This window comes from Chanodichthys erythropterus, chromosome 10 (assembly GCF_024489055.1).
Source record: "Chanodichthys erythropterus isolate Z2021 chromosome 10, ASM2448905v1, whole genome shotgun sequence".
Classification (NCBI taxonomy): Eukaryota; Metazoa; Chordata; class Actinopteri; order Cypriniformes; family Xenocyprididae; genus Chanodichthys; species Chanodichthys erythropterus.
Window position 1 is genome coordinate 1,156,845 of NC_090230.1, and position 12,584 is coordinate 1,169,428.

Below are 12,584 nucleotides of genomic sequence, written 5' to 3' on the forward strand. Positions count from 1 at the left end.
GTGGAGTGACATAAAAGCGGGAGGAGACTGACAGAAAGACAGAAGATCACAGTGTGATCCTGCTGATGCACAGGAAACACAGCAGGCACATATTCAGTCAGCATGACACTTTCTCAACACACACACAGGGAGAATAAGAAATTAGAATTCGTTTAAAGAAAATAAAGCCTTTCAGATTACAGTAATGCGAATTTAAAGAGAAAATTTACATATAGCCTTATTGGTCATAAAAATAGGCTTCATTTTATTTTTAGCTAAATACAATACCTGTGTGTATGTTATAAAAACATAAATATAGCCCACAGTGCTCAGTGTTTCTGTGTGTGAACGCTGAAACAGTTGGTCTGTAAATGGGAGCAGCACAATTAGGGCCACTGCAAGAGTGTGTCTGAATACAGGCCAAGACTAAACCCCTCTTTCTCTCTCTCTCTCTCTCTCTCTCTCTCTCTCTCTCTCTCTCTCTCTCTCTCTCTCTCTCTCTCTCTCTCTCTCTCTCTATCAGGTTACTTCTGTTTCACATACAGGTTAATTAAAGCTAAGAGACGGTCATAGCCAAAGCTTACCTTAAAAAAAACCAACAACAACAAAAAAACAATCAGTGTTAGTACCAGGTAACAAAAGGTATTACCATGGTATTTTTTTACATGCACTACACTAAAAGTTTGTGGCTGGTAAGATTTTTCAGTGTTTTAATTTTTTTACTTTTTAAGTCTCACCAAAGATGCATTTATTTGATCAAAAATACAGTAAAAACAGTAATATTGCAAAATATTATTACAAATTAAAACAACTGTTTTCTGTTTTTGCTGTTTTGTCATTTCTTTCAGCTGTTTTGTCACCAGTTACCTCATTTGTATTTAAATTCCATTGTTTCAGTTCATGATTGTCAGGTCTCTTCTTTACTAAGGTTGTGTAGTATCTTCCTCTTTGTGAGCGTGACATATATGACCACTAAATTGCTGTTTAATTCATTGCTACAATTTATTCTTCATTGTAACTTTTGATCAATTAAATAAATCCTTTCTGAATGAAAGAATTAACTTAAAAAAATCTTACTGATCCCAGACTTTTGTATAAATAACAATTACCACATTCAAATAGAATATTTACATGGTATTTAATTGGTACTTAAAAACCTCTGAAAACCATGGTAATATCGTGGTACTTTTTGTTTGCATCTGGTAAAGGTCTACTGTATTATTTACTCACATAATAAATTTGTAGTAAATTGGCCATATTCATAAATATATTGTCACAGTTGCACTCAGTTTGGACTTTGATTTTCTGCTTGCACTGTTTTCCCACCTGAGTTAGTTGTCATGGTTAGTTTTTATTTGTCATTTCGTTCAGCTGTTTTGTCTCCAATTGATCGTTCGCAAAGACCCGCCCCCTTTAGTTACTGCTGCTACATCCAACAAATCATGCCGCTCTCGCGCCACACATCATGTTCTCAAGCAGTGAAAAATACATCACGGAGCAAAGAGGACACTGACAACATGTCAACAGACATAACAGAGCAGGTTACTTTTGATATGAAGCAGAGTCTCAAATTTAAAATTTTGTAATTTTTATAGAAAATTAAAAAAATAAATACCATTTTGTAGCTCTTCAATGTGTCATGACAGATCGCTGTAGTGCCTCAGTTCAATCTGCTCGGGAACCGATCATCTCTTCCTACTAGTTGATTTATAGCATCAAATATGAATGAAAATCAGAAGGAATGTTGTTTCAACCTCTGAAACACCATTTTTCAAGTTCAAGTCCATTGACATTAATCTACTAACTCCCCTCACTGCTTTGTCTGACAAAACGGCGGATATATGTATAATATGTATATGTATATATGTATATCGGCATATAATGTCACAGTTGCACTCAGTCTGGATTTTGTTTTCCTGCCTGCACCGTTTTCCCACCTGAGTTAGTTGTAATGGTTACAGTTTTGTCACCAGTTACCTCATTTGTATTTAAATTCCATTGTTTGTTCATGATTGTCAGGTCTCTTCTTTACCAAGGTTGTGTAGTATCTTCATCTTTGTGTGTTTACACAACCCGAGCGTGACATATATGAGCACTAAATTGCTGTTTAGTTCATTGCTACAATTTTTATAACAATACATTCATGAGCTATTATTATTATAGTTGTTATTATTATTAATTTCTATTAATCTTTTTGTAGTTTTGCTTAATATTATGAATATAAAAATTTGTGTCTGTAAAATTGAAGTACAACCAACATGAAGTAAGAAAACAAAAGTATATATAACACAGTGAAGCCCTGAAGACCCTCATGATTGAGTCAAGGTCAATAAGAATTAAATTCATGAAAATAATTGAACTAATTATGATGTGTACACTCACATTCAAGACCTTATAAATATGTTATTGTGTTAATGACTTTTACCTTAATGATTGTACCATCAGTAGACTTTCATATATTCTTAAAGTCAATGTATCTATATATTTGGCAGAATCATTTATTGGCAGTATTTGGCTGTGATTCTGCTCTGTAGTTTGACTTAGGGCCTCTCTTCTCTGTTTGTTACTTATTTTCTTGTTTCTTCTCACCCTGGAGGCTCATTAGAAGCTTGTTACACTTCAGTGAGAACACAAACCAAGTGATGATTATTTCATTAGAAAAACCCTTCTGAGATGCCATTACCGGGTGTTTTTTTTTTTTTTTTTTTGACTTTCAAGAACAGATTTGTCTGTCCACTGAAATAAAAAAAGTCTGTGTGGTGCCAAACAATCGTAACCATTTTAACCATATCAGAACATATTCAGTGTTGGTTACACTGTATTTTAAGGTGCCTTTGTTACAGTGTAATTATACATTTAAGTACTGAGTAATATTAAGTAACTACATCTACTTAATAAAGATTAGGCTTTGGTTTGGTTTGGTTTGGTTAGTTGCATGTAATTATGCATAATTTACAGTTATTAGCTACATTAGCTACAATAGTAGCTACATTGTAACATTGGTAACAATGACACTGTAAAATAAAGTGTTACCTCATTGTTTAATATTATACAGCTATGTGGAGCAAGACCAGTAATATTTCACATTGGGCAGAGCTATAAAGTACTACATTACTAAAATAGAAACCAAACAAGCAACAAAATCTCACTCGTCCCTTTGTTTTAGCCACAACTGATTATGACAAAAACACACACTGTATCCGAAATCATGTAGTCTGACTAGATAATGCGTTTGGATTTAAATTTATTTAGAGTACTATATAGTATGAATGAAATCCTGATGTACTACATCTGCCATGTTGTTACTGTCACATGACCTACCAACTCTTTTGGCGTACTGTTTTTCTCATACTATATATAGGGAAGTATTCGATTTCAGATGCAGTGACAGACTTACACAGACCGTGACTGCGTTAGATCATTAACTACAGAGTCTCGTACAGCTAGTCAACAGCATGTTTTGCAAGAGAGTGAGTAGGGCTGCACGATATATCGCATGAGATTGTCACGCGCAATTCATCAATAAAGCCGGTTCCCTGATTACCGCTAAATCGCCATCACCTGCTTTCAAATGGAGCGGCATTTAATAGACAGAGCCGTAGTTCAATGAAAAGCCACGCAATATCGCGTTCATATCGCAGATGAATCGCCTTCGATAATGAACGCGATATTGCGTGGCTTTTCAGTGATCTACGGCTCTGTCTATTAAATGCCGCTCCATTTGAAAGCAGGTGATGGAGATTTAACGGTAATCAGGGAACCGGCTTTACTGACGAAATGCGCGTGACAATCTCATGCGATATATCGTGCAGCCCTAAGAGTGAGTCTTGTCTCTATGGAAGCTGTTATTGCATTACTGAGCTGTGATGGCAGGGTCGTCTTATGATGTGACTTGCTTTACATGTTTGTTGGGACCTTCCATGGCAGTATGTTAAAGCAGAAACTGAGGTGAAACAAGCCTTTCACTTATCAGGAGGAAATATCCATCCAACCATTCATCCATTTTCCAGACCATCTTCTGAACAGTTTGACTTTGACATAAAAACCATAAGACCCATCTCTTTAGATTAAGTGCAGCATACCAAGGTGAACCATCTTCAGTTTTCCTATGTTATCCAATTTGATTTTTGGCGTAAAATTGTTTTTAACGAACACATTGGGCATTTGAAGAAGCTTTTGAATTTGGTGCAGAATTCTCTGTTACAAAACCCAAATGCCTCAGTGATTGAAACTAGTCTAAACCCAACTAATCAGTGCTGACGTTCTCAACATCACTGATGCGAAAAACAGAAGAAACATTATTTCATGAACAATCCAGTTCTTTTCAATACACAAAACTCCAACATTTAGAATGGATTATCTGTAGTAACACTAACTGTAACACTAACTGTAACCATGCAGTTGTGGACAGTAATAAAGCAGCTTTTAACAGTAGTTTTTTCTTCATAATAGTTGAGTTCGTTACCTATTTAAGTACATTTTTTGTACTTTATTATTTTAATTTTGACAAACCTTTGCTTTTACTGGCACAATAAATGCGATGACAAGGTTATTGGTCACGTGTTGTTGAAATGAACAATCAGAGGCTATATAATTGCAAAGAGTATTCTGGTTTTGCAATAGCTGCATTATTAAAACATATAACAATGACTACTTGAATCATAAGGAGGAAGTGGACCTTTGCCTTTCTCTCTGTTCAACCAGAAAACTTTCAGTTCATTTTTTACCATCAGACAGACATATTTATCTCTCTTTTTATCCTCTAGGCAGCTGTAGCTTTACCTCATGACTGATTTTCATTTCCACATGGTGAAGAAAAATACAGTATGGTATAAAACAGGCCGCATATATGAGAAATGGATTCTTTTGTTTCTTTATTTGGTTACTTGAGTACTTGAGTAAACTTGATTAAAAGTACTTGAGTAAAAATACTTGATTTTTAATGTATTTAATTATTAAAAGTGAAACAATACTGATCTATGGACCTTCTTTATTATTTTTTTTCTAGCCAGCACTAGTCAGGCTAGTCAGTAGCCAGCAGCAATAATAAGAAATATTAGTGCAGACATTTAATTTGTAGGCCTATTGATTTGCAAACAAGCAACCTTTTTATTTTATTACTAAAACTTATTATACACTATAAAAACATTAAACTTCAATATTCTAAAATAACAATTTAAGCTACGGATAATTCAAGTGTGCAAACAAGAAATAATAAATATATAATATGCCATATTTTATTTTTAAAAGAATTTGTGGTGACAAATAGTATAAAAATACAATGTACAGACATCACAGGGGGGGAAATATGATAATACTTTAGGAGGAATGCTAGGCAAACATACAAGTTTTGTCATTTGAAACTGTTACAGCTGTAATAATTGGCTATAATTGTAATAATTTACAATAATAAATGCTCAAATTCAGCATTATAACTTTTTGCGCCATTTCAGCACTGACAATATCCCAGTTCTTAGCTCATTTTGGACGGATCATTTTAATCAGTGAGTTGTTGACTTAAAAACAACTGCAATCAGATCAGTCTGATTTGCGAATTAATCGTTCAGTATGATTTGTGAACCACTTCAACAGCTTCAGATTTTTTAAACTCCATTGTTGACTCTTACTGCAAGCATCGCAAGAGACTTTTAAAAATGGTGGTTGAAATAAAATGCTGCGTGGTGTCAACCAATCAAAATGCTGCGTGAACTAGCTCGCAACTGACTTTTCTAAGGGGTTTCATTTAGACCCTGGTCCCTGCGGTGGAAACAAACCAAGTACAACCCCAAAGTTCCTAGTTCCTGGGGAAAGTTTCTGCGGTGGATACGTGGCTAAAGTATAAAAAAAAAAAAAACTGCCTGCTGTCATCACAGGTGCATTAGTGTGTTCTCTTTTAGACTTATGCTTTACACTCTCTGGCTGTGATGAACACTTCCTTTTGTCCCAGTGGCCTTCCTCTCAGCAGTCCACCTGATGAGTGATCAGTGTCCACACAGAGTGCCATTCTTTCTCACACACACACACACACACACACACACACACACACACACACACACACACACACACACACACACACACACACACACACACACACACACACACACACGTTTGTTTTTGTTATTGTTTCCATAGGCCACAATGCATTTTATACTGTACAAACCGTACTTTCTATCCCCCTACCCTACCCCTAACCCTAAACCTAACCATCACAGGAAACTGTGCACACCTTTATTTTCTCACAAAAACATCATTTAGTATTTTTATTAATTAATTTGCATTGTGGGGACCGGTGGCTGTTCCCCACGATGTAGGTGAACTCAGGTTTATATTACATCGTGGGTCCCCACAATGTAATATAAACAAACACACACACACACACACACACACACACTTCTCTAGAAATAACCACTGATGAGGTTAGATGCTGTGTTTCATAATGAAGAAACACCAGGCTGGTGTGGCTGCAGTGTAACGACCTAACCAGATGCTATAAAGCATCAGTTATTAAAAGCTCTTCCACGCAAATCTGAGTTTCTGTCCTGGCCAACCACCAGAGTCACAAATGACAAGCTGCAGGACATTTTTACAATCATTTGGTTTCTATAGCTGTTGGTCATTTGGTTTCTTGCACTGGGTAGCCCTGAACATGAAGGGGCCATTTACACGACACTGTTTTTAACTAAAAACGTAAAACTTTTAGGCTATTCATTTACATGACAGTGGAGTTTTGGGGACCTCAAAATTCAAACTTTTGAAAAAAGGTTTCAAAGTGCAAGTTTTTGAAATTATATCATTATCATCTCCATGTGAACTACAAAATGGTGATGTCATGCGCATGTGTATTACATGTTCAGTCTATAGGTGCATAGTGTTTCTTTAGAAAGTGACTACTACTGGCTTGGCATGAATCATTGATATGAAAAACAAACTGCGTTTTTAGTTGTTTTTCATGGATATGCGTGAACAGGGATAGTTTTGACAAAGCTGTCGTCTTTTTTTACGCTTTTCATTAAACATATACTTCACTTAGAAGTAATTCATGGGCAGGAATTGTGCTAATTGTGCTAATTGTGAATGAGCACAATTTGACATTTCTTGGCAACTCTAAACAACTTAAATGTTGTGCTTGTGCTTTACAACACCCCTAAATAACTTGCTCATTTTTACATTTTTGCATCACTTTATGTTCCTCCATGCTGCTCACATATTTAGCAGTAAAGCAGCCTTTCCCACTGATAGCAATGCAAATATACCTCTGGACTCAAAAAAAATATACGTTGGATTTTCTTATTTTTTGTATGTCAACAGGTTCCATGTAACTTAGTTATGTTGCATTTAATTAACATTATTTATTTCAGTTAACTTAAATTTATTACATAAGGTTAACTCAATGCCATTAGTTGAATCAGATTAACATTTTTAATTTTGTCCAAAACCATTGTTTAATTCTCCTACAATTAAAATCAAACAGAAATTAAAACAAATAATACAGTTTAATTGATTAGTTTATTTAGTGAATGCACTAAATTATTATTATTATTTTTATTATTAAAACAACTTTAATTGTTGTTAGCAGGTCCTCAACCCAAGCACATGTTCTACACTTCACCACAATGGTAACCCCAAAGCTATTAACATAACAGAAACTTTTGAATACCAACATAATAGAACAGTAAACATTAAAAAGTCTCTCCATTTTCTCATGTTGCTAAAAACGGCTTAAAATAACACTTAATTTCAACATTTACTCTTCCAGATCAGCCCCTTTGCAAAGCATGATGGGAAGTGAAAGCCCTGTTTGATTGAGTCTTGGTTGAGTTTACTTGATTGAAACATGTTATTTTAATATGAAAACATCAAATTAAATAAAAAAAGTAATCGTTTCAAGTCAATTTAACATGAAGCAATTAAATTTGAACAGGAAACCTAATACAATGGTGTTGAATCAAAATGAGTTGGGTTAGTATAAATAACATGTGTAAATGGTACTGCAAAATCACATTTCTACCATTGCACAGTATATCACTAGTAATAATATGGTGCGGGCCGGTAAAAAAGCACTGACCGTGGAGCCAATTGCCTGAAATGTAACTGATCCAATAAAGCAGGGCTGTAATGTAGACGTATTGCTGATGGAGCGAGACGAGAGGTCTCAAAAATTGTGTTCGGCTGCAGTGATGATATTCAAGAATGACATGTCATTAAGACTGGTACTGGTTATGAGGTGCAGGCGAAGGCTTACTATTTAAAAAAAAAGAACAAAAAAAAACACTGAATAACTATTTATCCTAACACAGTGCTGCATACCCCTCTGATTCTACCTGGATGATTCACTTTAAATGTAAAGCTTTTGTGTAAATCTTTGCCAGCACATCTGCATTGCTCTGTTGGGGAAATTGTACATGTATGCAACTTGACATGCTGAGGTTGAGCATTTCAGCTTCACCTGGTGAAATGCTTTAGAGCAGCTTCAATCAGGACTGTGATCAATATTGTAGCCTATATGACATACTAATGGACCTGAAGAAGACATCAGCAGCTTTTATAGCATAGCAGTTGAGATACTTTAGGTCAGAGTTTCAGTTGGTTGCAGAGCAAGCAAGTGTCTGGTTTCTGAGATTACAGCCCTGCTGTATGTCCTTGACCAGGAACATGTAGGCTCAATGTCTACTGCCTACAGACAATATTCCAGCCTAAATGAATTCTCCTAAGTGGCAGATTTGAGATGTCCTTCATTAATGGACATTCATGGATATCACACACTCCACAACAGAAAGCACTTCAATTTGCACTTAAGTATATTATTTCCGTAATAAGTACTCTTTTTAAAAAATATGCTTAAGTGAACTTTTATTTCACAAGGTATCCTGTCTTTGTAAAAAATGACCGTGATTTTAACAGTAAAAGACTGTAAAAATGATGCGTTTACAGAAAGTTTCTGTACTATATACAGTGAATAACTGTAATAGATCTAACGGTACATTTAATGTAATTTTACGGTAAAATACTGTTAAATTCACAGTTTTTTGAAAAGTGAAAAATTCAATAATTGGGGAAATTTTAAAGGTTCTCTAATTAAACAATTTTTACGAGTAAGAAGTTCTCAAGTTCACTTTAACACTGATTCACGAGTTTGCTTGATCATATGGTTTTGTGGCATAATATAGATAAACAGATTTGGCTTGTTGTCCATGGTTAAAAGTTTTCTCTCAAAAACTTAAGGTGTTGGTTAAGGTGTAAGGGAAGGTCAACAGTATAGATGTGATTACAGAAATTAATTACAGCAATTACATGCAGGTATTTTTTTTAAATATAAATAAAATTTATACCAAACCACTTTATTTGTAGCTTTCTCTTTGTTCAGTACTGTTTTTACTACAGAGTCTTTACTACAGTTTTTACTACAGGATAACCCAGTGTCTCTTTTTTTAGCTCTCCTTTATGCCACCATCTTTGGTAATGTAACCACCATCTTCCAGCAAATGTATGCCAACACCAACCGCTACCACGAGATGTTAAACAGCGTGAGAGACTTCCTGAAGCTCTACCAGGTTCCCAAGGGTCTCAGTGAGAGGGTCATGGACTATATTGTCTCGACATGGTCTATGTCCAGAGGAATTGACACTGATAAGGTACTTGGCACAGAGTCTCGCAGACTGAAGATCTCGATCTTTATCCAGGGAGCTTATTTTCTTCATTCATTTTAAAAGTCATTTTTTCTGTCTTTGCCATAACATCCGTAGCATGTGTGAATAATGTCCCTCTAATGTTTAAGATCACAGTTTAACTTACGGGTTACGTAAGGCTTTGAACAGCTTCTCAAAATCTCATGAATTATTAGTAAAAGGCTTGGACAACCTCCAGTTTTGTTTTAGCATAATGCTAATGTTCATGTGTGGGATCATGAAGCAAAAGATGTGTATTTGATTGTTTTTTTTTGTTTTAAAAATATCTCTGCAGGTGTTGCAAATTTGCCCCAAAGACATGCGTGCAGACATCTGCGTTCATCTCAACAGGAAGGTGTTCAAAGAACATCCGGCTTTTCGTCTGGCCAGCGACGGCTGTTTAAGAGCCCTTGCCATGGAGTTTCAGACCATCCACTGCGCCCCGGGCGACCTCATCTACCACGCTGGTGAAAGCGTGGACAGCCTCTGCTTTGTGGTGTCAGGGTCTTTGGAGGTCATCCAGGACGATGAAGTCGTTGCTATTTTGGGTAAGTATATTTCTACCAGTGCTCTGAGGTTTACTTGACCAGAGCCCATCACAAAACCTAATTATATTATATTACATTTTTTTACCGTTCTATTAACATTCACTTAAGGTATCACTGACTGATCAGTGGGTTGTGCAGATTCAGATTCATTCTGTGTTTTCCAATTGTTTCAAGCAAATTTTGGTCAGTGTTGTGTGGTGTAGTTGAGTAGCACTGTTTCATTCCTTATTTGGAGCATTTGGCACATATTATATGTTTCTTAATTGGATCAAACAGAATGTGACTATGAAGAAAGGTTATTATGATAGGTCATTTGACATGCAAATGTAGGTAATTTCAACATTTTTATCCTGTAAAAAGTGGTAATCTGCAATTGTTAGCTTAGTGAGCTATTTCTACCTAATTTAACCAATAAAAATGTATTTTTGTACATTTTGTAATTAATGTATTCAGGGTGATTAAGTCATGTTAAATAACATTTTTGACTTAAAGGGTTAGTTCACCCAAAAATGAAAATTCTGTCATTTATTACTTACCCCTTATGCCGTTCCACACATTCGTTCATCTTCGGAACACAAATTATGATATTTTAGTTGAAATCCGATGGCTCCGTGAGGCCTTCATAGGGAGCAATGACATTTCCTCTCTCAAGATCCATAAAGGTACTAAAAACACATCTAAATCGGTTCATGTGAGTACAGTGGTTCAATATTAATATTATAAAGCGACGAAAATATTTTTGGAGTGCCAAAAAAACAAAATAACGACTTATTTAGTGATGGCCGATTTCAAAACACTGCTTCAGGAAGCATCGGAGCACAAATGAATCAGTGTTCAAACTAGTCAATGAATCAAACTGGTCACCACTGATTCCTGAAACTTAGTGTCATTTGAACCACATTTAATCAACAATATAGGACATTCATTAATGTTATGTTCGGTCACGGATGAAAAGAGGTAAAAATCCACTTGCAGCAAAAACAAAGATAATCTAAACTGAGGCCTAAACCAGAAACAGGAGCAGGAAACTGAAACATAATTAAAAGAGCAGGAACACAACAGCTTTAATAACATGCAAAGACAACAACCGAGAAACCAATACTCAGACCCCATTTACTCTAGTGTGTTTTCATTTTAAAGTGCATAAGTTTTGCTATGGTTACGTCTGTCGTTTACACTACCCTGATGTTTTTGAACCTTGAAAATGGAGACTTTCGAAAACGCTGCTGACCCCATTTTAGTTTGAAAACAACGGGGTTGCGTTTCAGTATAAACGGACCAAAACGGAGACTTTTTAAAACTCTGCATTTTTTTTTAATACTGCAGCTACCTACATGGCACAAGAGGCAACTTACACTTGTACATGCATGCCCAGTGTGCATGAACAGTCATGTGACATGCATTTTTGGCGTGTAGTGTAGCCAGAGATCGCTTCTGAAATGCTGTGGAAACGCCAGTGTAGACAAGGCCATTTTAAAATAAAAACACACTAGTGTAAACAGGGCCTGAAACACGGATATATATACACAGGATAACAACTGATATATAACTCAGGAACACCTGAGACTGATTAATTACTAATGGAAAAAACAAGGTATCTACAGAGACAAAGGCAAACAGGTAAGGGGAAGCACTGCAAAAAAGTGAACAGAAATACACTTCAAAATAAGAGTTCATAAATACAACAAAGGACCACGACACAAGGATCGTGACAGTAACGATGGAACTTGCGACCACATTTTTTGCTAATGATGATTTCGGGAAATGCACCCCTTGTCAGATATCTGTAAAAAATTTAATTGAAATTGATTGAACTGTGTAAAATGTGGTGGTAGTACTTTGAAGAAAGTACATTGGAAACATACAGTCATTTATTCAGACACCTTGAACATTTCATTCATTATTACAGTTTATTCACTATAGTTTAAATTTTTTTTAATAAAATATGACAAGATCTCAGAGTTAAACTGAGTCAGAAAAAAAAAATTATAATTAATTAATTATGTAAAGTGTTCATAATTATTAACACTTAAGCAAAACAGGTCAAAGTGTCTGAATAATTTTTGGTCCCAAATTTTTATCAGTTTTACTGGTAATCCACTGTATGAATAATTTTTGGGTATAATATGTCACATTTTAGTGTCCTGCACCCACTAGGAAAAATTCTTGTGTCTGATTAATTTTTGATTTGGCTGTATTTAAATGTTTTAAAGTGCAATTTATTATAACAAAGCTCTGTGATTGTGTGTCTTGATATGAATAACCAGTCAGCATTTACAAAGATCCTACAAGCTTGTGTATGTTTAACCCTCTTATTTCATTCGGGTCAGTTACATAAAAAAGAAAAATCCATATTTTTTAGTATGGAGATGAAACTTTGGAAATTGGTTAA

At 35.3% G+C, this 12,584-nt stretch overlaps 1 protein-coding gene across 3 annotated transcripts in view; it reads left to right on the plus strand.

The window, feature by feature from the left end:
• Positions 1–12,584, plus strand: part of kcnh1b (potassium voltage-gated channel, subfamily H (eag-related), member 1b) — a 55,441-nt gene that overhangs the window by 18,794 nt on the left and 24,063 nt on the right. For all 3 annotated transcript variants that reach the window (XM_067395776.1, XM_067395777.1, XM_067395779.1), the window contains 2 exons: positions 9,412–9,611; positions 9,940–10,192. In XM_067395776.1, coding sequence (XP_067251877.1) covers positions 9,412–9,611; positions 9,940–10,192 — 453 coding nt within the window. The remainder of the gene's footprint in view (positions 1–9,411; positions 9,612–9,939; positions 10,193–12,584) is intronic.